Genomic DNA, 26064 nt, shown 5'->3' with positions numbered 1-26064 from the left:
TGCATTTGTGATACCTTCTCCCATTCCCCCCTTGCCCCCAAGGTCCCATCTCCAAATTCCTAAATTCCTTTATCTAGCAGTCTACTATTAATACCCACTTGGTCTTTGTCCACTTTCATTCTCATGCTTGGCATGGTAGAATTACCAAAACAAAATGTGTAAACACATATAAAGAGTTTGTGGGACAGTGTACTTATAATATAATTGTGTTGTGTATTATGGAGCTGCAGCTTGCACCTCCATAATACATACACACACAAGTATATGTTTTGCACTTAAAACAGGGACTTATCCTCTTTGTTATGTAAGAAAAATAATATAATATGCTCTCCCCAAAATTACAGCATTTACTCTGAGTAAAGAATTAATTTTTCTGAGAATTTACAGTAAATCCATTAACTTCAGTTAAATTCACTTTTTAAAATGTCAGTTAAGAAAATTAATGCCTTAATGTGGATACTTTTTCTGCTGAATGATCTTAATATCTGAATAATGCATCTTCTTCAAATGTTTGAAATATTTTTTAGGATTAGTGATTACTTATTGCCACTAATCTTCGTAAATTAAAGTTTCTCCTTTAAGTAGAGGCTGGAGAGTGGTTTGTCAGTGAATTCCACAAAGAATTGCCTTCTTTCAAAACAGCCGCCATCTTATTGTTCGCAGTAGTGTTGTAGCAGTATAACTGAAGAAGAGCTTGAAAGCTTGTCTCTTTCACCAACAGAAGTTGGTCCACTAAAAGATATTACCTCACTCACCTTGTCTGTCTAATTTTATTATGATTATTATTAATGGAACTGAAGCCACAGACTGCCCTTAGCAAATATAGCCACTGCCTCCATTTACTTTATTACCCCCATGATGTGACGTTAGCAAATGTTTTTTAAAAAATTAATCTAAAATGAGACTAAGCACTAAAATGCCTTAACCATAAGATTATTGCATGGCAACACTACAGGGCAGAGTTATGCTTGCTTGGTTGCTTTAATTGTTTATTTTCGTATCTTACCACGTTCAGAATGTAACCTTTTTGCTGGAGCCTGGAGCCCAATATTTTCTGTTTCTCTGCTTGGCTCTACCTGTTTTGCAGATGCCTATTTTGCCCTTCCCTTCCTCACATGGATGGAATTAGATTAAAATGCATGCTCACTACTCTGTTCCATGGAAGCAGGCAGTAGGGTATCAGGGAGTCAGATCTGCAGTCCAGTTTAAGGCTGGGAAGAGAGGGTGGGGGGAGAATCAAAAGTATAGATTAAGGTGTTGGCTTGCTGGGAGGATGGTGCAGCAGCTGAGATTTGGGGAGCTGGGAAGAATAGCTGACACAGCCCGCTATAAGCTTCCCCTTTTTCCTGGTACTTTGGAGGGCAATGCAGCCAAGCCACCTATCCAGCATAGCAGGAACCAAGTCTGAGGATGGAGTCAGACTGACTGGAGAGCATAGCAAAAGAAAAACCAACCCCCTCCCCCCCACCCCCGCCTCCTATCCTTGAAAGTAATCAACAAATTTCACATCAAGTGGCATTTTAAAGTTTGGGTCATTATATATATGGAAATAGAGTAAATGTTGCTGTGGAACGAGGGGTTGTTCACATAGAATTTGGTGCCATTGTGAAATGGAGTACACAGGCCCTGAGTCCAACATTTTTTCCCCTTTAACTGGTTTTCTCTCTAACTGGTTTTCTCCCCCAATGGTAAACGTATCGGTACTGCTTGGGAATGGGACCTTGTATCTCTTTCTTTAGCATATACATTCCTGTAGGTGATTCATTCAATCTTTTTCTTCGTTCTTGCGTGTCTTCGCCTGTACGTAGGAATGCACCTTAAATCGCTTGAAAGATATTCTGCAAAATTGGGCTCCACTGTATATAATATTTTGAATGACTTTTATGAATGTGTTATGACTTAAATTTGTATTAATGAATAACAAATATTTAACTCCTTTTGATATATAGCATTAAATTGCAGTAATTGTATTTAAAAAAAAAAGGTTTCAGAGTAGCAGCTGTGTTAGTGTGTATGGTAACACCCATTGTTTCATGTTCTCTATGTATATAAATCTCCCCACTGTATTTTCCACTGAATGCATCCGATGAAGTGAGCTGTTGCTCACGAAAGCTTATGCTCAAATAGATTTGTTAGTCTCTAAGGTGCCACAAGTCCTCTTTTTCTTTTTATTAAAAAAAAAAGCAGCTTTTTTTCTTCTTTTTTCTTTTTTTTACTTCAGAGGTTTACGGAAATCTGGTGGTAAAGGAAAGAAACAAGAGAAGGAAAATCCGAGGAGCTCTCTGGATAGCCGGTATTTTTAATAAATATATATTGCATTCTTAAAAATAATTAACTACCGTTACTGTGTATTCTTATTCAGTATAAGAGCAATTAAATATTGCATAAATCAGTACATTAATGGGAAGATGAGCTTCTATGCTTATGAAATAAGGAAAATAGTGTTACATGTTAGTTATTCATATTATGAAACAAATTCTATTCTGCTTGTAGGCAAAAATCATAGTGTAGCAAGAAAAGCCACTTCAGTAGTAATTCTCAGTAGTCCCAAGATACAGGTTTGAAAATGTTAAGCCATCTTCAATGTTTTTAAAGCTGTTAAATAACTCAGCAATTATTTTTATATTAACATTCTAAGATACATACATTTTGATTAATACAATAACTCCTCACTTAATGTTGTAGTTATGTTCCTGAAAAATGCGACTTTACGTGAAACAGTGCTAAGCGAATCCAATTTCCCTGTAAGAATGAATATAAATGGGGGGGGGTTAGGTTCCAGGGAAATTCTTTTTTGCCACACAGTACAGTACAATACAGTACTATAGTTGGGAGGGGCCCCCGCCTCACGTCACACAGACACAGCCCACTGGCACTGGAGACAGTGAGGCAGGCAAGGAGGCTGAAGGTGCTGAAGGCTAGGAGAAGCACATTGCGCAGCAGCAGCTTCCCCTATTCTGCAAGCACCAGGGGTGTGGGGGGCTCAACACTCGGCCCGCCCACTCCACCCTTTCCCCCAACCGCCCCCCCCAACCAGTCTCTTCTTCTTCTCCCCCCACCTTTAATCCACATGCCACATACTTGCTCCTCCCCTGCCTCCTGTCCGCAGCAATTAGCTGGCTTGCATCGTTCAGGAGGGAAGGGGGAGGTACGAGGACACAGCGCGCAGAGTCCCCCTCCTTCCTCTGCTTCCTGAACACCGCAAGCCAGCTGATTGTCACTGGCAGGAGGAAGGCGTGCCATGTCCTCGCTCCTCCCTCCTGCCTGCGGCAATCAGCTGGCTTGTGACGTTCAGGGGGCAGGAGGGAAGGGGGGAGGAGTGAGGATGCAGCGCACCTCCCCGCTCCCTCCCCTGCCTCCTGACCGCGACAATCAGCTGGTTTGCAGCGTTCAAGAGGCAGGTGAGGGAAGGGGAGCCTGCGCACTGAGTGCTCTCTCCTCCCTCCTGAATGCCGCAAGCCAGCTGATTGCCACGGGCAGGAGGCGGTGGGGAGGAGGGGGAAGGCGCTGATCCGCAGGGTCTGCCGGCTGGCGGGAGGCACTGTCAGATAGGGGGATGTAGGGGAGCTGATATGGGGGCTGCCACCTGTGGACAAAGCGGGCAGCCAAACGACGTTATAGCAAAGCATTGCACAACTTAAAATGGAGCATGTTCTGTAGTTGAGCAGGGATGTAAGATCGAAACAACATTAAGCGAGAGGAGGTTAAGTGGGGGGTTACTATATGCCATTTAGACAATTATTAAAGACATACAGCGGGTTATTGCTAGACCATTATAATTCCATTTATTTATTTCAGAGGCTCCCGAGAGTTATTGGAAGACTCTGGCAACAATCAATCTGCATCAGATTCAGACTCTCCTGTTCCTACTTGCATACCTTTCTCTTGGTTTGGGGACAGTCACAAAGAGCCTCAGGTTTCCGGTAGCAGCCTAACCTTTTCTCAGAGTGGACAGGCCACTTTATTCGAACAGGGTCAAGAGAAAAACAGAACCAAGGTAAACGTACACAAATAAGCTATATTTTGAACATTTGGGTTTGATATGGTTTTACTCATTCAGGGTCCAAGTTCTAAGTATTTAGGATCTTGAAAACTAATTGTTTTCAGGTAGTAAGAGAAATGATTACAAGATTCTGTAAGTAATTGAGAGCCAACATTTGAGTTTGTATAAAATAAGAATGTGGTGAGAATTATCCTCCAAATTCTAAACATCTTACTTTATATTTTGCCAAGGAATTAAATAGGTCCTGCTCAGAAACAATGTATTTTGTTTTGTGTTCCTTCAGCTGGTTGTGCACAAGTTAACAGTTCCTTAAACTGTGCATATTTTTGATGGCCACCTAATTTTATGCAGAAGAAAAGGAAGGAAAATAAAATGGTGCCTGTTGACTTCAGCATTCGTAAAGGGCTGGGGTAGCAGAGCTGAGGAAACAATATATGCCAGAAGGAAAAATAAAATAATTTTTACTTAAACTTTCAAGTACAGAAAGTAAAACTTGAAAATAGGTGAACTTTTTAAAAGTGTTTCTTTTGAAAATGGGAGCTAAGATTCTAAGTCGCTTAGGTGCTTTTGAAAAATTCACCCAATGTTTTTTAAATACCTTAAACTGGGGTTCTCAATTTGGGGTCGCAAACAGGTGTAGGGAATTGTGACCACCCAGCCCTTCCCACATTGCTAACTTGGAGAGGGGAGAAGGGAAATGCTGTCTTACATCATTGATAGTGCTATTTTGAAAGTTATTACTTAGTAATTCTACTAATGATTTAGTAACTTTAAAAAGCAGCTTTTCGTACATCCTGTAAAAAGTGACACTACATAATTCAATTTACTACTATCAAGTTTCCATCTTGACAGTCTGAACTATTTGGGTAAGGGTACTGTTAGGCTTAGGGGAAGCGGAGGTGCTGGGAAGAGGTAACTGAAATTTACTAGAAATTCTGATGGGTGTCCCATTAAGTAATTTTTATTTAGCTATATTTAAAGTCTAAAGTGAATGTAATTTCCATAAAACACTGGTTGTTGTCTAAACACATTTAAAAACAGATACACAAATAATACTAATCACTAAATGCCATTTTTAATTTACCTGTTTATCTGTTATCTTTATTCCTGTGTTCCCTTTGGATTTTTTCTTGTCTGAGACTATAAACTACTAACATATTAAACTTTCACAAAATTCAGTTTTAATTCTTACAATTGATTTTTTTTTGTCTTCAGTCCTCTACAGTGGGCTTTCACATTCTCCTTTTTACCACTTAATCTAGGGCCATATGGAACATACAGAACAGAGTTTTTCTATACTATAGTTTAGGGAAACCACTGATAAATGTGTGGAGTTTGCTGATAACATAGTGCTGGCTTTCCTTGTCTAGTTGCTAATTACATGAAAATATAGTTAAAATACATTAAAAACTGTTCTCGTGTTTGTCATGTAAGGAATTGCAGTAGTTGTCACAAGAGTCTGTTAAGGGGTCTGCATACTTATAAGTGGGAGGGGAAGTGGTCTGTGAGTTTGTAAGTAGGATTGAAAGTGTTTTATTGTAAGAGATCTCTCTGTGTCTTTCTCTCTCTCGAGTAAACATCTGGTCCTTACCATGAGAAGTTTGAGAATCCCTAAAGTGGAATATGTTGGCCTTTTAGTTTAAAGAATTTTGTGCAGTATTTTTTTGTTTTGTTTTGTTTGCAGAACTTGTGTATCTATTTGTTCTTCTCCAACCATCTATTATATCTGTGTAGTGGGAACCATAGCATTTCCCTTCCTCCCCACCCCCAGGGATGCTTCTCCAAATAAGCCAGGGCTTTGGGGTCACCAGGCCCTCTGTTAGAGTGAGTTTGCATATCCTAGTGAATATTAGGTTATTTTTAATGTATAACTTATAAGGGATTTACAATTGATATCTATTTAAGATATTGCAAAACGCTTTCTAAACAAGAAATGATAAAATGTGCCTAAAGTGTTTGGGTACCAGTACTGCACAGCAGTTCAGCATTTCATGAACCATTTGAGGCGTGATAAACCGTGCGGTTCTCTCTATGTAACCCTTTCCCCTGGAGTAATAGTTTTATTGATGGGTGGCAGAAGGCCCAGTGCTGTGATGTGCCAGCACATGCCCCACTTAAAGCATACTTGGGTAGCAGATGCTGAGCCTGTTCTCACCTGTATTGACAGCCTTCACTTTCTGTGCCTCTGGGGATCTCTTCCCCTCCAGACCCCCAGCTGATTCTCCTCCACCCCATAACTCTTCATCCTGTTCATTATCACTTTCAACTTTCCAGTAGATTGTGTCCCACTGCCAACTGGTTCCACCTCCCATTCCCTTCTCTCATATCTCATTCTTGATGGTTGCTCTTGGCTTTATCTTGGCCTGTGAGGCAGTTTTTTCTGCCTGGAGGGCACAGCAGTCTTTAGCTAGTCACCGCCTACTCTGTAGAGGCCTCTAGTGGTGGAAGTTGACACGCATTCTTTAACCATTACCTGTGTACTGACTGGCCTTAAATCCACACTCAGTGGGATACCAAATATTGTAACCGTCCCACCAAGATCAGCTTTGTGGTCTCCTTTTCTGGCTTAGTGGAGACACAGCAACTACTGACTCAGGCAGTTAGTAATCAAATTGTATTAACTGAATGACAAATAGTAAGGTTTTGGACAAATAATTTTATTTTCTTCTAAAATTAGGTTTAAGACAGAGATGTAGCTGAGTTGAGTACCCAGTAATGCACATTGTCATTTAGGAAACACAATAAATGGACAAATTTCCCATTACACCTTTTTCAGGGGAATAATATTGTTGAGTTTGGTTGTGTAATATTTATTACTTGTTGGTAATAATTTTACAGCCATTGTGGAGAAGTCATGAAAATACATTGTTTAAAATACACTTCTACCCCGATATAATGCGGTCCTCAGGAGCCAAAAGAATCTTACTGTGTTATAGGTGAAACCGCGTTATATCAAACTTGCTTTGGCCTCGAGCATTTCCATTATTAATAGTCACTTCCTGCCCCCTGACTGACCCCTCAGAATCCCCGACCCATCCACCTCCCCCTTCCCTAATCACCCCCAGGACCTCAACCCCTAACTGACCCCCCTGCTCCCTGACTGCTCCCTATCCGCACCCCCAACAGTCTCTCTGGGACTCCCACGCCTTATCCAACGCCCCTGACCGCCCCGCCCTCAGAACCTCCGAACCATCCAACCCTGTCCCCTGACCACTCCCCCGTGCCCCTCACCTCCCCCCCGAGACGTCTGCCCTTTATCCAACCCCTTGGCCCTGGCCCGGCACCCTTAACACACCGCTCAGAGCAACATGTCGGAGCCAGACATGCTGACCCACAGATCCACCAGAGCGCGCAGCCCCGCCCCCCAGAGCCGTGGTTTACCGCGTTATATCCAAATTCGTGTTCTATCGGGTCACATGCTATGGGGGTAGAGGTGTATTGGAAAGTAGGAACTCTGAAAGAATGGTAAGAACTATTTCTGATTATTCTCCTGTGTGAGAATCTGTAAATGTAGTATTTAATCTTTTGATAATGTATATAACTACTCTAGTATTAGGATTTTATTTCACTAATGTACAGAATTACAATTTACTGGTTAAGAGCATTTTTTCTAAATTGAAGAGAGGTTAATGTTTGTGAAAGGTGACCACTTAGGAGACTTAAGTATTGTATTCTCAGGCGTAGCAACGGCATCAGTAGTACAAACTTTCCTACACTGTCTTGCCAGCATGCTTCAACTGTCCGGTAGTTTGCCCTTTGAGATTGACAAGTTACTCAGTGTTGTTGTTCCTAATACTACTTTACTTACAGTCCTTTCCTGTGGTAGAGCCCACGGTTTGTATATACCATTCACATAGGTAATTTTTTAGATAATTAACTTATATAGTGTTTGCTGTAACTTTTAGATATTTTTGCACTGCTTCCTAAGCTTCTAGCCAGGCACACAAATATTCCACACGTTACCAAACAATACTTCATTGCTATGAAAAACATTGTAGTGTCATATATTTATATATTATCATCTTACTAAATTCCTTAATTTTTATGGAACAAATGTGAAATGAGATCATTTACACCACTCCAGAGTTCTTGCAGAATTTTTTTTTTCCTGAGAATTTATGCAGGAAAGATAGTTTTCCTAATGAGGTATAAACTTTTAGTGAAATTTATTGTTTACTTAGAATTTTCCTCCTTTTTCCTGTGAACATATTAATATTCACGTAAAGCATTTGCAGGTAATCAAGTATTAAAATATATGGAGTCAAGTGTTTATGAACAGAACCCAGCACAAAGGAACCTTGATCTGATTAGAGCCATGGATGCAGCTATGATACAATTAATTAGGGCTGTCAAATGATTTTTAAAAATCACAGTTAATCACAAGATTAAAAAACAGTCGTGATTAATCGCAGTTTTATTTGCACTGTTAAACTATAATAGAATAACAATTTAAATTTATTATACGTATTTTAGATGTTTTCTACATTTTCTAATATATTTAAGTTACAACACAGAATACAAGTGTACAGTGCTCACTTTATATTATAATTTTTATTACAAATGTTTGCGCTGTAAAAAATAAGTCTTTTTCAGTTGCTTATACAAGTACTGTAGTGCAATCACATTATCATGAAAGTGCAACTTACAAAGGTAGATTTTTATTTTTTTTTACATAACTGCACTTAAAAAAAAAATATAAAACTTTAGAACCTACAAGCCAAAGCATGAAAGGGGATATGCATGTTTAGCTTATCTGGCACGTAAATACCTTGCAACACCCTCTACAAAACTACCATTTAGATCCCTGTGCTCACTTTCAGGCAACATTATAAATAATACACAGGCAGCATTATCTCACATAAAAGTAAACTAACTTGTTTGTTTTAGTGATTGGCTGAACAAGAAGTAGGACTGAGTGGACCTGTATGAGGTGAATTGAAAAATACTATTTCTTCATCTTTTTTCAGTGCAAATATTTGTAATAAAAATAATATTAAATGAGCACTGTACACTTTGTATTCTGTGTTGTAACTGATATAAACATATTTGAAAATGTAGAAAAACATCCAAAAATATTTATAATAAATTTAAATTGGCATTCTATTATTGTTTAAAAGTTCAATTAAAACTGCAATTAATCTCAGCTATTTTTAATCTAATTTGTTTAGCATTAATCGCATGCATTAACTACAATGAATTGACAGCCTTACAAAAAAAAATATATTAATTAACTACTATACACTGTTCAGAGTAGCAGCCATGTTAGTCTGTATTCACAAAAAGAAAAGGAGTACTAGTGGCACCTTAGGATATGTCTACACTACGAAATTAGGTCGAATTTATAGAAGTTGTTTTTTTAGACATCGGTTTTATATATTCGAGTGTGTGTGTCCCCACAGAAAATGCTCTAAGTGCATTAACTCGGCGGAGTGCTTCCATGGTACCGAGGCTAGAGTCGACTTCCAGAGTGTTGCACTGTGGGTAGATATCCCACAGTTCCCGCAGTCTCCGCTGCCCATTGGAATTCTGGGTTGAGATCCCAATGCCTGATGGGGCTAAAACATTGTCGCGGATGGTTCTGGGTACATATCGTCAGGCCCCCGTTCCCTCCTGCCCTCCATGAAAGCAAGGGCAGACAATCGTTTTGCGCCTTTTTTCCTGAGTTACCTGTGCAGACACCATACCACGGCAAGCATGGAGCCCGCTCAGGTAACTGTCACCGTATGTCTCCTGGGTGCTGGCAGATGTGGTACTGCATTGCTACACAGCAGCATCAACCCATTGCCTTGTGGCAGCAGACGGTACAGTACGACTGGTAGCCGTTCTCGTCATGTCCGAGGTGCTCCTGGCCACGTCGGCTGGGAGCGCCTGGGCAGACATGGGCTCAGGGACTAAATTTGGAGTGACTTGACCAGGTCATTCTCTTTAGTCCTGCAGTCAGTCCTATTGAACCATCTTATGGTGAGCAGGCAGGCGATACGGATTGCTAGCAGTCCTACTGTACCATCTTCTGCCAGGCAGGCAAGAGATGAGGACGGCTAGCAGTCCTACTGCACCGTCTTCTGCCGAGCAGCCATGAGATGTGGATGGCTTGCAGTCCTTATGCACCATCTGCTGCCAGCCAAAGATGTAAAAGATAGATGGAGTGGATCAAAACAAGAAATAGACCAGATTTGTTTTGTACTCATTTGCTTCCCCCTCTCTCCTCCCCCCCCCAGTCTAGGGGACTCATTCCTCTAGGTCACACTGCAGTCAGTCACAGAGAAGGTGCAGCGAAGTAAATCTAGCCATGTATCAATCCGAGGCCAGACCAACCTGCTTGTTCCAATAAGAACAATTACTTAAGTGCACCATTTCTTATTGGAACCCTCTGTGAAGTCCTGCCTGAAATACTCCTTGATGTAAAGCCACCCCCTTTGTTGATTTTAATTCCCTGTAAGCCAACCCTGTAAGCCATGTCGTCAGTCGCCCCTCCCTCTGTCAGAGCAACGGCAGACAATCGTTCCGCGCCTTTTTTCTGTGCGGACACCATACCAAGGCAAGCATGGAGGCCGCTCAGCTCACTTTGGCAATTAGGAGCACATTAAACACCACACGCATTATCCGGCAGTATATGCAGCACCAGAACCTGGCAGAGCGATACCGGGCGAGGAGGCGACGTCAGGGCGGTCACGTGAGTGATCAGGACATGGACACAGATTTCTCTGAAAGCGTGGGCCCTGCGAATGCTTGCATCATGGTGTTAATGGGGCAGGTTTATGCTGTGGAACACTGATTCTGGGCTTGGGAAACAAGCACAGACTGGTGGGACCGCATAGTGTTGCAGGTCTGGGACGATTTCCAGTGGCTGCGAAACTTTCGCATGCGTAAGGGCACTTTGATGGAACTTTGTGACTTGCTTTCCCCTGCCCTGAAGCGCATGAATACCAAGATGAGAGCAGCCCTCACAGTTGAGAAGCGAGTAGCGATAGCCCTGTGGAAGTTTGCAACACCAGACAGCTACCGGTCAGTTGGGAATCAATTTGGAGTGGGCAAATCTACTGTGGGGGCTGCTGTGATGCAAGTAGCTCATGCAATCAAAGATCTGCTGATGTCAAGGGTAGTGACCCTGGGAAATGTGCAGGTCATAGTGGATGGCTTTGCTGCAATGGGATTCCCTAACTGTGGTGGGGCCATAGACGGAACCCATATCCCTATCTTGGCACCGGAGCACCAAGCCGGCGAGTACGTAAACCACAAGGGGTACTTTTCAATAGTGCTGCAAACTCTGGTGGATCACAAGGGATGTTTCACCAACAAAAACGTGGGATGGCCGGGAAAGGTACATGACGCTCGCATCTTCAGGAACTCTGGTCTGTTTCAAAAGCTTCAGGAAGGGACTTTATTCCCAGACCAGAAAATAACTGTTGGGGATGTTGAAATGCCTATAGTTATCCTTGGGGACCCAGCCTACCCCTTAATGCCATGGCTCATGAAGCCGTACACAGGCAGCCTGGACAGTAGTCAGGAGCTGTTCAACTACAGGCTAAGCAAATGCAGAATAGTGGTAGAATGTGCATTTGGATGTTTAAAGGCGCGCTGGCGCAGTTTACTCACTCACTTAGACCTCAGCGAAACCAATATTCCCACTGTTATTACTGCTTTCTGTGCGCTCCACAATATCTGTGAGAGTAAGGGGGAGACGTTTATGGCGGGGTGGGAGGTTGAGGCAAATCGCCTGGCTGCTGGTTACGTGCAGCCAGACACCAGGGCGGTTAGAAGAGCACAGGAGGGTGCGGTACGCATCAGAGAAGCTTTGAAAACCAGTTTCATGACTGGCCAGGCTACAGTGTGAAAGTTCTGTTTGTTTCTCCTTGATGATACCCCCCGCCCCTTGGTTCACTCTACTTCTCTGTAAGCTAACCACCCTCCCCTCCTCCCTTCGATCACCGCTTTCAGAGGCAATAAAGTCATTGTTGCTTCACATTCCTTATTCATTCGTCACACAAATAGGGGGATGACTACCAAGGTAGCCCAGGAGGGGTGGTGGAGGAGGGAAGGAAAATGCCACACAGCACTTTAAAAGTTTACAACTTTAAAATTTATTGAATGCCAGCCTTCTGTTTTTTGGGCAATCCTCTGTGGTAGAGTGGCTGGTTGGCCGGAGGCCTCCCCACCGCGTTCTTGGGCATCTGGGTGTGGAGGCTATGGAACTTGGGGAGGAGGGCGGTTGGTTACACAGGGGCTGTAGTGGCAGTCTGTGCTCCAGCTGCCTTTGCTGCAGCTCAACTGTACACTGGAGCATACTGGTTTGATCCTCCAGCAGCCTCAGCATTGAATCCTGCCTCCTCTCATCACGCTGCCGCCACATTTGAGCTTCAGCCCTCTCTTCAGCCCGCCACTTACTCTCTTCAGCCCACCACCTCTCCTCCCGGTCAATTTGTGCTTTCCTGCACTCTGACATTATTTGCCTCCACGCATTTGTCTGTGCTCTGTCAGTATGGGAGGACAGCATGAGCTCAGAGAACATTTCATCACGAGTGTGTTTTTTTTTTTCTTTCTAATCTTCACTAGCCTCTGGGAAGGAGAAGATCCTGTGATCATTGAAACACATGCAGCTGGTGGAGAAAAAAAAAGAGACAGCAGTCTTTAAAAAGACACATTTTATAAAACAGTGGCTACACTCTTTCAGGGTAAACCTTGCTGTTAACATTACATACATAGTACATGTGCTTTCGTTACAAGGTCGCATTTTGCCTCCCCCCACCGCGTGGCTAACAGCGGGGAACATTTCTGTTCCGCCACAGGCAAACAGCCCAGCAGGAACGGGCACCTCTGAGTGAATGTTCCCTGAAGAAAAGCACCCTATTTCAACCAAGTGACCATGAATGATATCTCACTCTCCTGAGGATAACACAGAGAGATAAAGAACGGATGTTGTTTCAACGCCAGCAAACATACAGTGCAATGCTTTGATGTACAATGATTCCCGAGTACGTGTTACTGGCCTGGAGTGGTAAAGTGTCCTATCATGGAGGAAGTAATAAGGCTGCCCTCCCCAGAAATCTTTTGCAAAGGCTTTGGGAGTACATCCAGGAGAGCCGCGAATGCCAGGGCAAAGTAATCCTTTCACATGCTTGCTTTTAAACCATGTACAGTATTTTAAAAGGTACACTCACCGGATGTCCCTTCTCCGCCTGCTGGGTCCAGGAGGCAGCCTTGGGTGGGTTCGGGGGGTACTGGCTCCAGGTCCAGGGTGAGAAACAGTTCCTGGCTGTCAGGAAAACCGGTTTCTCCGCTTGCTTGCTCTGAGCTATCTACAACTTCTTCATCATCATCTTCTTCGTCCCCAAAACCTGCTTCTGTGTTGCCTCCATCTCCATTGAAGGAGTCAAACAACACGGCTGGGGTAGTGGTGGCTGAATCCCCTAAAATGGCATGCAGCTCATCATAGAAGCAGCATGTTTGGGGCTCTGACCCGGAGCGGCCGTTCGCCTCTCTGGTTTTCTAGTAGGCTTGCCTCAGTTCCTTAAGTTTCACGCGGCACTGCTTCGGGTCCCTGTTATGGCCTCTGTCCTTCATGCCCTGGGAGATTTTGACAAAGGTTTTGGCACTTCGAAAACTGGAACGGAGTTCTGATAGCACAGATTCCTCTCCCCATACAACGATCAGATCCCGTACCTCCCGTTCAGTCCATGCTGGAGCTCTTTTGCGATTCTGGGACTCCATCATGGTCACCTCTGCTGATGAGCTCTGCATGGTCACCTGCAGCTTGCCACGCTGGCCAAACAGGAAATGAGATTCAAAAGTTTGCAGTTCTTTTCCTGTCTACCTGGCCAGTGCATCTGAGTTGAGAGTGCTGTCCAGAGTGGTCAGAATGGAGCGCTCTGGGATAGCTCCCGGAGGCCAATACCATCGAATTGTGTCCACAGTACCCTAAATTCGACCTGGCAAGGCCGATTTTAAGCGCTAATCCACTTGTCAGGGGTGGAGTAAGGAAATCGATTGTAAGAGCCCTTTAAGTTGAAATAAAGGGCTTCATCATGTGGACGGGTGCAGGTTTACATCTATTTAATGCTGCTAAATTCGACCTAAAGTCCTAGTGTAGACCAGGGCCTAGAGACTAACCAATTTATTTGAGCATAAGCTTTCGTGAGCTACAGCTCACTTCATCGGATGCATAAAGTGGAAAATACAGTGAGGAGATTTATATACACACAGACCATGCAAAAATGGATGTTTACCATACACGTTGTAAGGAGAGTGATCACTTAAGATGAGCTATTACCAGCAGGAGAGTGGGGTCGGGGGAGAGAAAACCTTTTGAAGTGATAATCAAGGTGGGCCATTTCCAGCACATTTCCAGGAATTAACAAGAACGTCTGAGGAACAGTGGGGGGGGGGGAATATTCTTGTTGAAGAATAGTCTCTTTTAGATCAGAAATCGAGTGACCAGAGAGATTGAAGTGTTCTCCGACTGGTTAATGAATGTTATAATTCTTGACATCTGATTTGTGTCCATTTATTCTTTTACGTAGAGACTGTCCAGTTTGACCAATGTACATGGCAGAGGGGCATTGCTGGCACATGATGGCATATATCACATTGGTAGATGTGCAGGTGAATGAGCCTCTGATAGTGTGGCTGATGTTATTAGGCCCTGTGATGGTGTCCCCTGAATAGATATGTGGGCACAGTTGGCAACGGGCTTTGTTGCAAGGATAGGTTCCTGGGTTAGTGGTTCTGTTGTGTGTTGTGTGGTTGCTGGTGAGTATTTGCTTCAGGTTGGATCATCTTAAGTGATCACTCTCCGTACAATGTGTATTTTTTCATGGTCTGTGTGTATATAAATCTTCTCACTGTATTTTCCACTTTATGCATCCGATGAAGTGAGCTGTAGCTCACGAAAGCTTATGCTCAAATAAATTGGTTAGTCTCTAAGGTGCCACTAGTACTCCTTTTCTTTTTGTGAATACAGACTAACATGGCTGCTACTCTGAAAATTGCACTACAAAGACTCTTCCATCAATGCTGTGCACCACTGTACTAATTCTTAATTGATGATACTATGGATAGCATTCTGCACCCTCACTTATGAATCCTGAATAGGAAGTTGCCTATAAATTAAGTGACAAGAAACAGCTACAACTAGTAGAGAGGGAAACCTTATTGGATCTGTTTCAGAGTAACAGCCATGTTAGTCTGTATTCGCAAAAAGAAAAGGAGTACTTGTGGCACCTTAGAGACTAACCAATTTATGTGAGCATAAGCTTTTGTGAGCTACAGCTTCATCACAGTATGCATCCGATGAAGTGAGCTGTAGCTCACGAAAGCTTATGCTCAAATAAATTGGTTAGTCTCTAAGGTGCCACAAGTACTCCTTTTCTTATTGGATCTGTTTTCTTTCTGATATTCTGCTGTCACTCCTATCTCTCCCCCTATTAATAGTTTGTCTAAAATGTGGCCCTTCCTTAGGTCTCTATTTAATCTTACTAGGAAGGTAAGGAAGATGCTACTAGGGATGATGTTGCTGTCTTGGAGAGAGAGGGAGAGAGACTCCCAAATAGTCTGGTTGGAATTGCTTTGTGACTTGGTAAAAGGAGTAATCAGATTGTAGAATTACAGATAACATTTTATGTATCTGGAAGGCTACAACAGACCCTAAAATCTAAAGTAACTAGTAAAACCAGAGATCTGGGCTGATACTAAGAGCAACCCCTACTAAGAAGCATGTACAGATTTAAAATACATCCCACCCACCCCCGTACATCCTCCTCCGCACCCCCCCCCCCAAAAGAAAGAAAATGGTAGGAGAATCCCAGTGAGAGAGAGAGAGAACTATGTTAATTAAGGTTAGAGTACGTATCAGTAATACCAGATAAAATACAACACAAGGATGAAGTAATTATTCCCAAAATAGGCATTATAAACTCTGGATATTCAGAGTTAAAGTTAAACTTAAAAAATCCTTTAAGTCAAGTATGGAAATATATATGTAAAGGACCCAAACAACCTTAACTTAGTCCAATGACACCATAAAGAAAAGAAATTAAGAAAAATGTCTTTACAAATCAGTTTTGTTTAGTCTGTGGCATAAGACATTAATTATAAGTGTATGGTTATTGCATGACAGCCCTATCAATTAGAATTGACTGAGGAGAGGCTTTGAAAACAAAGGAGTCTTAATTTGATAACACAAAGGAGGACCAGTGGTGAGATTTAAAAAAAAAAAAAAAATGTCTTGGTCAAAGCAATGTATCAGACCTGTGTCCTTGACAAAAGCATTTTGCACTGACCAGAGAAAGGTGAAATGGGTGTCAAGACCAAAGTGGTGGAGGTTGCAGTAATCAGAGTAGAAGAGATGCTGTTAAATATATACAGTAATATACTATGGAGATCATTGCTGCCCTCCACAAGCGCACACATCTCCAGTGGACTAGCAGGTATGTATTTGGGAGCAAAATTTAGTCCTGCATGTGCAACTCTTACTTTGCTTTTGTAATTAAAAGCACTTTTAAAGTGTAAGACTAACTTCATTTGATCACATGCCTCAGTGAATTCTATTTCAGCAAGATAAACATAAAAGATTGTAATTAGGGGCTTAATTACAGATCCTAAAAACCTGTTCTTATAGGATCATCTTTGTTCAGAGTGAGTTTATCCTGTGGCTTATTCTGAAAAGTTTGTCAGTGACAATATCTGTTTTTTGTGAGGCCTTTCGTTTTATCTTAACTTTACAGCTAAGGTGACTGAGTCAAAAGAAGAGGTCAGGTGACTTGTCCAAGGTGTCGGTTAGTGGCTGCAGCTAAATTTGAACCCAGAACGCTCTAGTTCTCAGCTCCTTGCCAAGACCTATAAATGAAAATGTTTTCCTGACTAAGCACATACTAAATGTAGTAAACTGATTTAAGTAGGTTAAAAGTTTAACAGTATGAAGATTAAACATTTGCTAAATATAAAAATGTATGTTGTTTTAAACCTGAAATTTACTTGAGTAACAATGTATAGTCAGAAATATTGAATAATAGTATAGTAGGTGTAGTCACTTATGGCAAGTACTTAAGAATATGTTCACCACAATTTACTATTTGGGAGATAATTAGAAGAATGTATTAACTTATATGTAGATTATCCAGTGGAGTGGCTGCTGTAAATGTTACCACATTAAGACAAACAAAGCATTTGTTGTGAAGATGCCTGAAAAATTATTTAACTTGCATTCTAAAATGTAGTGTTCAGCTCAGTACAAAAATAGGGCTCCTACTATGTATAGCCATCTTGGCTAAAACTGGTTTATAAATAGAAGACTTGACGCATCTTGTCTTAATGGAGTTAATTTCTTAAATACCAGAACAGTGCAGCTATATCTCCTCTTAAGTTCCTCCTGCTTATATTATACAATTACGTAGTACTTTGCAGTCCAATGTACTTTACAGACCTAACTATGCATTGATCACTTTATCCACTGTGGAAATGCAGCCACTTCCAGGATGAAATGAGGATACTGTTTAAGTATGTAGCATTACCACACAACAGTTTAAGACAAGATTATTAAAACTTCAGGCTGAATTTAAGTATAATTACAAGAGTAGATATTTCCCCAAGGCCACGGGGTTACTGTTGTGGCTGGGATTTTAGCATTGTGTCATTCAAAAGACAGTATATTCAGTGTCCCATAATACCATGCTGTGTCTTTAGTTCCATACAAATTCAGAGGGAATAATTCCACCAGCTGAATTTCTAACCAGTTACTGCATGACCTATGTACCTTTGAAATATCCTTTCCAAGTACTGACCTGGCTCAACTCTATTTAACTTTAACTTTATGACTGACTTGCTGCATAAAGTGGCATTACTTCCAAAATGGCTTCAATGCTGCTATAATATTTGTTAATTTGGGAGTTCAGCAAAAACAAGTCAAGACTCCTGATGAAGTGAACATATTTCATACATGGTAGATCTAAAATTTATAGATAACTCATGTTTAATTTCTTTTTACGAAGTATCAAGGGTACTAGAATGTCTCCTTGTGATCTACTGTTCCAAGGGTTCAGTTAATAAAACATTATTTTCACTTGTTTGCAGAGTAGAATTGTCATAGATGATTCATACCATAGCAGGCCAAGTTGTGATCTGTCAGGGTTAGTGACAGAACCAAATCTGTCAGGGCGTTCACACACTTTAACCTTCTCTTCAAATGAGGTGAGTTTCAAAGTGTGTATATGTCTTGTTGATGTTGCCATTCATACTACAGACTGTCTGTTAATATAATAGGTTTTGTTTTGTATGAAACTAGATAGTTATCACAGTATCTTAATATTTTTTATCATCTTTAATACTGAAATAGTTACTTAACTAAGGACTCAGATTGTAAGGGGGAAAAAAACCACGAGTCCTTGTGGCACCTTAGAGACTAACAAATTTATTTGGGCATACGCTTTTGTGGGCTAAAACCTAAGGAGGAATTTTAGCCTTTGCTTCACAATTTATAGTCAAATATAGCTTTAAGTGGTAGTAATACTGTACAATAAATTACAATTATGAATTTCAAAGATATGTAAAAGCAAAAATTTGAGTGAGTGAATGAAATTTGCAGCATTTTTCAACTTGCCTCACATCAGTGTATGTTTAAATTTATTTTTCATGTATAAGATACCAAACTATTTAGATATATTTTATCTATTAAAAGCATTTAATCTATTTAAAAGTCAGAGTTCTTTTTCTGGCAAAACGCTAACCTTCTTTGCCTTCAGCTGAAATCTTCGACTTAATCTAGTCTTTTATACTTTTTAAAAAGTATATCTGTTTAAAGGAATTAGTCATTATGTTTTATAGAACAAACCGTAAAAGAACGGAAGCACTTGCAAAAACTATACTTCAGTCATCTTTCAGATGTGAGTTATAGTGCCTTCAAGCCTGATAAACTGATAGTGATAATGTTTGAAGAAAATTTTTAACAGCAGGTCCTGAATGATCTGATGCTATTAGATAATTAACTTAAACCAAATTTTGGTAAAGTGCTAAAATATATTCTGATCTTTATTATCTAAAAAGATAGCCTTTTATGCATGATGCTACAAGTTTGTGTCCATTAGCACAAAATTACATGGTGTCTAAAAATATATTTTAATTGGTCACAAGTTTCAGGACTGGAATAATTTCTGATGGCTTTTTTTAACGGGGAATGGTCCTATTTCTAATCAAAACCCAATGGAATCTTAGTACATACCACTGGAAAGCACTGTGCTCTTTTGAGGTTAGTGGATGGAATCCATGCTGCTAAAAGTGTCAAGTAATGCAGATTTGTTTAAAATTGTTATGAAGCCCAATATTTTCTTGAGTATTTGATCGTTAAGTTTCAAATGCAGTTTTTAGTAATTCTCAGTTTTAGACTTCCAGCAATAGTTGTCTGTATGAACACAGATTGTACTAGTTTGTACTGTTTCATGGTACCAGTATTGTTACTTGTTTGCTTGATATTTGTATGAGCTTTGTATGTCAACAGGGGAAAGTTATCTTTAAACGGCAGGTTTTTTTAGCAATTATCTTAAATATCCTTGTGCTATCCCAAAAAAATTTGTACTCCGAAATACTGAGCGTGCCACTTTTTTGTGCGTGAAGACAGTTATTTCAATGAGAAAGGTATTTTACCTGTACTTGCAGCTCTCCAACTTCAGAAAAATTGGTAGTCAGTTTGAGGCTGCTAAACTGGCACCTGTCATAAACTGTGCTATGACTTGTACAATAATTGTTTAAAAAGAATAAGTGTTGCTGAGCAGCTGCAAATGCATAGTAGAAAGATTAAAATTGTTCCTGAATTATGACTTTACATGGTAAAAAGTAAGCAGTGTTTGTTTCCACTCATTATGATTAGTTCTGGTATAAGTGAGGGTCAGGTTATGTAAATGGCCAATCTTGGTCATTCTTAAAGATTAATTTTGGACATCTAGAGCCTTGGACTTAGCACCTCCTTCACAGGTAGAAGTCCCACCTTGCTTGGGTAGTTTCATATATCATCACCAGAGGTGGAACTAGCCGCAAGAGCATCCCCTGCCTTCAGAGGAACAAACTTCTACTTCAAAAAGCTGCTGGAAAAGAGAGAAACACCAGTACGCACCTCTTCCATGCCCTTTAAAAGTCTGGAACAGTCTGGGGATGAAATACCTCCTAAAGGTGCGTGAGTTGGCTGGAGAAAGGAGTTGACCCTATGACTCCTCCCTCTATTGCAGTTGAGGGTAGGGTAGAACACAAGAATACTCTCTCAAAAATATAGAGAACTGAATGAAGAGGAGTGCTTTTGGGGAGTTCTGCAGGCTAGTTGCAGTGAAGCCAATTCCTGCATATTGAGCTTCCCAAGTGGCTTGCTAGTGAACTGGTTACCACCCAGCATGTAGATACCCCCTCTTCCGCTCTTGGGAACCTTTTGATCTGTTGCTGGTGTCTCACCATCTCCTTACACTCTTTGGGCACTGCAGGGTCTTATCCTCAGTCACTCCCAATATTGCCCAGATACTTTGGGTGAGAAAAGTTGCTCTCCCTTATCTCCACTCTCCACAACTCTCTTGGATCCTGTTCTTTGAATTATTAACATACCTGTAGCTGGGTTTTTTTTGTTTGTTTGTTTGTTTTTTTTAAAGGGCATTTGCTCACCCTGACACTTCCTCTTTTTGCTGCTTTTCAGTTTTCATAAAAAGAAAAGTCTGGCCATGCTTTAAGCCATTTCCCGCAGTGAAGATAGAGGAAAACTGGGCTAGCATTTAGTGACTGCTTGGGGAGCAATCAGCTGAGGCACTTCTGTGTTGTTTGTGAGCCCAGTTAGTTTAAAAAAAAAAACAATTCTTGTGATGCAACACTTGCAAGGGAAAAAATTTACTTGAAGCTATGTTTTAAATTGCTTTAACTGAGCAGAATCTAAGGCAGTATACTGTATGCCGGGGTCAGAGTTTGTCATAGCAACAGTATGTCAAATTGGGGAGATTGTTGGAATTTTGGTAATATCTTAAACTAATTTAGATACTACTTTTGGTCAGTGGCCAGGTATGAATGTGCCCCATGAGCCTTTGTTTGGAGATTTTTCATTAGCCGTGTTCCTTCAGCCTGTTCATGCACTGTTAAGATCCTCATGCTCCAGACCAAGGCTATATCAGGCTTGCAGGCAAATTGCCCTCAGTTCCTTCTCAGCTGCCTGAGGCTGAGACAGAACTTAGTGTATCTGCATTGGGCGTGTCTCAGTTACTTGCTTACTTTGGTCTAGCTTAATTTATTTTACTTTTAGTTAGTGAGTTTGTTAGTTTGTAGTTAGTTCAACTGGTTATTTAACAGATTTGTTTTGTTTCCTCCAGGGAGCTTGTCCCTGAAAGGGTTATGCCCAGTTCATCGGGGTTTAAACACTGCCTTGGTTAGAGGTCATTCTGGTCAACAACAGACACTCTAAGTGCATTTGCTGCCTAGGGAAGCTGCACACTGCACTTCTGTTTAGCCCTCAAATCCAGGCCTCTAAAAGACCAGGAAATCCAGCTGTGGCTGTTAATGGTAAAGCAGTCATTTTGTCCCACTTCAGACCCAGGTCAGAACAACACCCTCTCCTCCCCGCATTACATCAATCTCTGGGGGTATCTAGCACCTCTTCAAGCTCGGTGCAGTACTCCCACAGAAAAGGGAAAGTTTCAGAGACCTTCTCTAAAGGTCTCCAAAAGAGGTGCTTTAACTCTCCTATTAAGGAGTGTACCTCCAGAATGACCTCATTCTCTGAGCAGGTGAACAGCTTCTTCAACCTTGAGAATCATTACTATAGAGGTGAATATCTTCTCCGATAAAGACAAGGGGGAAAATCGCATACCTCTGAGGGTAAGCATGTCTCTGAGAAGAACCCGGTACCGCTTAGCAGAAATGGCCAGAACAAATACCTAAGACCAGTACCACTGGACTTAACTCCTCTTCCAGTACCCCTGTTGGGTTCTTCAGTACCATGTATGACTAAGTTTCCATCTATGTCAGCGCCTTCTGCAAAGCATGTGAAACTCTCAGTACCATCCTGCAGGGATGGGCATACCATGCCTTTGGTACAACAATGGTTACCACAATTCTGCTCAGTACTGCAAGACTTTAAGTACCCAAGGGACTTATGGAACCAGAGTCTCCATCAGTATCGAGAATCACTCTGTCATTGACCCATATACCTCTTTGATTCACCTCCTTTTTCAGTTGGAGTTCTCCATCTCTCTTCATCCTCTAATTGGGGATCTCCCTTCAGTATCGCTGATCTCTGTCCAAGGTTTTCCTGTGTACCCACATAGGAACCTCTTTCTCAAAGAGACAGAGAGGATTTCTAGGGAACTCATCATTCTTGGTGGAAACAACCTTGGTTGCCTGCCCCACCAGATATGGTGCTCAATGGCCATATTGGGACCCCTGGATAGCTTATTGTCAACAGTTCTCCAACGCCTCAACCCTCTCCCATTGGGATGATGGGGGAGACCCAAGCTTCTCCTCTCCCATCACACCACTCAAAAAGAGGAAAGGTTTGAGGATTAGGAGGCAAGGGCATATGAAGAAGCAACCCCTCACACTACCATCTCATCCTCATCACCCAAAGAGGTGGTAATGACGCTTCGTCCTTTGGCCAGTGATTGTCAGTGATTTCAAGACCTCATTAAACATATGGAAGATTCCCTACAGATACCTCTCAAGGAGATCAAAGAATAACGACAGAAGCTGTTGGATATTGTTCACTCCGCAACACCATCCGGGGTTGCCCTTCCTATCAATGAGGCTCTGCTGGAACCTGCAAAAACCATTTGGGAAACCCTGGCCACAGTAACACCTGTGTTTGAGAGAACCGATAAAGTATTATGTTCCCACCAAGTACTCTGAGTTTCTATTTTCCCACCCTCCACCCAACTCTCTGGTAGACACCAGTGAACGAATGGTATAAGCCGTCTCCCCCTCGTATGACAGCCCTGAAGTGCCTGGACTTTTTAGGAAGGAAATCTTATTAATCTACAACGATAAAATTCTGCATCATGAATTACAGGAACTGATGGCTAAATATAACTTCACAAATTATGCAAAATTCAGTTTTCATTCAACACCTTCCTCCAGACCAAAGGGAATAATGTCAAACTACCATTGATGAGGGACAGTTACTGGCGAGGACATCCTTCCAGACAGCTCTGGATGATGCAGATACCCTGTAGCCTACTCCAATTCCACGGCAGTGATGATGTACAGGGCATCTTGGCTACAGTTGTCTGGTTTCCCCAGAGAAGTCCTGAATATGGTAAAGGATTTCCTGTTCGATGGACTGAAGTTGTTCATGGAGGATACTGACAAGTTGTTGCAGCTTCCAGGGCCTCATTATGTTCATCGGGCAGCTACACTCCTGCAAACAAAAGAAAATTCAGTAGACAGCAGTCGTCCCAAAGATCCTGCCTGATGCAAAGCTCTGGGTTTCAGAGACTAATGGAACTTCCAAGAAAGAGCATAGGTTCCAGAGAAAGATCCACTAACCCACTTGATGCAAGTTCACAGCAGACTTTGTCTTTTAGCATGTCAGCTGCAACTGTTTGCTGGCCTCTCCCCCTGCCCATTTGGAGACTAACTTTTCCATTTCTGGCAAGCATGGGAGTGAATCACCTTGGACAAATGGGTACTGGAAATAATATCCTCAAGCTACATTATCCATTTTACCTCACTCCTCCTCCTCCTTCACCTTCCCTATCTCTCTTCAGGGACCCCTCTCACAGGAGATAAACTCCCTTTTTCATCTTGGGGGTGATAGTCAGACCCTGATCAGCACAACGGAAGGGGCTTCTACTCAATGTACTTGTTTGTGTCAAAGTAAAATGGAGGTTGGACAGCGATCTTGGATTTAAGACTCCTTACACAAATTCATGAAGTCTCAAAAGTTCAAGATGGTGACTCTGACGGCTATAATTCCTTCTCTAAATTCAGGGGTTTAGTTTTCAGCCTTCATACTTCCACACAGGGAAACATCCATCCCACAGAAAATTCCTGCATTTTTGTCATAGGTCAGGTCCATTTTCAGTACTGGGTACTCCTCCTCAGCAAAGGGAGTGTTCTCAAAGGTTCAGTTGGTAGTGGCCACCTGTCTGTGTCATCAGGCAATTGTAATATTGTATACCTTGAAGATTGGTTGTTCAGGGGTCAGTTGTATCAAGAGGTGTTGGCTGCTATGCTGAGGGCACTTTTTTTATTCTTGGACATGGGCCGTCAGTTGAATTTGAGAAAATCTGACTCCTCCTGTACAGAACATACGATTTATAGGGCATCCCTGGATTCTTTGGTATCCAAGTCCTTCCTTCTCATGAATAGATTCATGACACTGTCAACCCTTGTCTGAACGATTCAAGGGAGCCCTCAGACTTCAGTCAGAAACTGTCTTCAACTTCTAGGTCACATGGTGGCTTGCACCTTTGTGACAGGATATGTGAGATTACTCTTTCATTGTTTCCAGGATGGCTCAGATCAGTTGGCTCACCAAAGGGACATAGCCTGGACAAAAGGGTGTCGGTTCTTCCAACAAGTGAAGCACTCCCTAGATTGGTGGAAGGACCACTGCAGTGTAGGGAAGGAAGTTCCCTTCCTTCAGCTTATGCCAAGGGTAACTCTAGCAACAGATTATCTCTGTTAGGCTAGAGATAACACTTTGATGCTCTCATGGTACAGGGCGGAGGGTCACCTCAATAAACCATCCTCCACATCAACCTGTTGGAGCTCAGAGCAGTCAGAAACGCCTGCCTCCGTTTTTTGCCTCTCATCAGACAGATTCATGACAGACCATGTGGCCTGCATGTTTTAGATCAGTCTGCATGGAGGAGTGAGATCCCTTTCCCTCTGTGCCAAAGCAATAAGGTTATGAAACTAGTGCATTAAAAAAAAAAAAAAAAAAACACCTAAGAATTTCAGCAGTGTATCTCCTGGGCAGGCAGAATGGGAATGCCGATGCTCCCAGCAGGTTTCCACCCCCCCAGGACTGCAAATGGGAATTGGGGATTCCCAGAGGTGGAGCTCTTCACCACTGCTATGAACAGGAAATGTCATCTGTTCTGTTAAGTGGTGGAGGTGTTAGGTGCCTTCCTTCTCCTTAGGACGAAGAAGCTCTTTTATGCGTTTCCCCTGGCAGCTTTAATGTCAGAATTGTGAACAAAATCTAACAGGACAAGGCCAGAGTTGTCCTAATAGTCTGGATGTGGTCGAGATAGGCATAGTTTCCTTGCCTGTTTCACCTAGGTCTTTGTCCAACAATAAATCTTCCACTTGTTCCTCAGCTTCTCTCCCAGGACGCCAGTTGACTGCTGCATCGCAATCTGAAAATTCTCTACCTCCTTTTGTAGGAATTAGTTGACCTGTTCTGCAGAGTTACAGCAGATATTTCTAAATTATAGGAAAGATTCAACCAGAAATGCTTACCTTCAAAAGTGGGGATTTAGTAACTGATGTGAGCTCTGGAAAGTTGTTCCTGAATCCACCTAGCTTCTGCTTGTTCTGGATTATCTGTTGCGATTAAAGAAAATGTCAGTAAGTTCTCTTAAGGTTCATTTGGCCACCTTAACAACTTTTCTTTCTGCAATTGAGGGTTCTTGCTGTTTGCTCACTCTACAACAACTGTAAGATTCATTAAAGGTGTGGGAAACCTCTTCCCTGATACAGCCTTCGTGCAGGACACGAGGATATGAACACTGCATGTGTGGACTGAACAGACACTGCTAATGAAAATCTCGGATCAAAGGCGTGTGGGATACACGCATACCTGAACTAGAGCGCCCATGGGGGACACATCTCAAAAGAACTAGTCTCTGCACACACTGATTAATTCCCCCTTTCTTTAAGCCTTCCCACATGAGAAGTTCGGTTCTTTTAATCGCATTCACATTCATTGTTGTATTATAAGATCTGTTAAATTATAAAAGGCTAGCATGCTGTTTCCCCACCCCCTCAATTTTCTCTAAAGAAGCTTTAGCTATTTTTTTCTTTCTTCTGTCCTCCCCCATGCTTTCCCCTGTGTGGCAGTGAAAAATAAAAATGTGTGTAGGGTCAGCAATCTCTTCCCTTTTTTGGGA

The 26064-nt window shown here is 41.9% G+C and overlaps 2 protein-coding genes across 6 annotated transcripts in view; one reads left to right on the top strand and one right to left on the bottom strand.

Moving 5' to 3' along the window:
• The window catches only part of LOC144271939 (neurabin-1-like), an 83238-nt gene that overhangs the window by 48026 nt on the left and 9148 nt on the right, over positions 1 to 26064 (top strand). For 2 of the 5 annotated variants that reach the window (XM_077829605.1, XM_077829607.1), the window contains 3 exons: positions 2222 to 2293; positions 3799 to 3997; positions 18068 to 18184. In XM_077829605.1, the coding sequence (XP_077685731.1) occupies positions 2222 to 2293; positions 3799 to 3997; positions 18068 to 18184 (388 nt within the window). Of the gene's footprint in view, positions 1 to 2221; positions 2294 to 3798; positions 3998 to 18067; positions 18185 to 19960; positions 20156 to 26064 lie in introns of all 5 variants that reach the window. The other 3 variants (XR_013347460.1, XR_013347461.1, XM_077829606.1) reach the window with 3 other exon arrangements.
• The window catches only part of PDK1 (pyruvate dehydrogenase kinase 1), a 52777-nt gene continuing 38779 nt past the window's right edge, over positions 12067 to 26064 (bottom strand). The window contains exons 12-15 of the transcript XR_013347463.1: positions 25415 to 25498; positions 23109 to 23363; positions 13162 to 13762; positions 12067 to 12600 (exon numbers count right to left, since the gene is read on the bottom strand). The gene's annotated coding sequence lies outside the window, so the exon portion shown is untranslated. The remainder of the gene's footprint in view (positions 12601 to 13161; positions 13763 to 23108; positions 23364 to 25414; positions 25499 to 26064) is intronic.

This window comes from Eretmochelys imbricata, chromosome 11, assembly GCF_965152235.1.
Source record: "Eretmochelys imbricata isolate rEreImb1 chromosome 11, rEreImb1.hap1, whole genome shotgun sequence".
Classification (NCBI taxonomy): Eukaryota; Metazoa; Chordata; order Testudines; family Cheloniidae; genus Eretmochelys; species Eretmochelys imbricata.
Note: the sequence above shows the minus strand (reverse complement) of the source record. Positions and strands in the feature narration are given on the sequence as shown.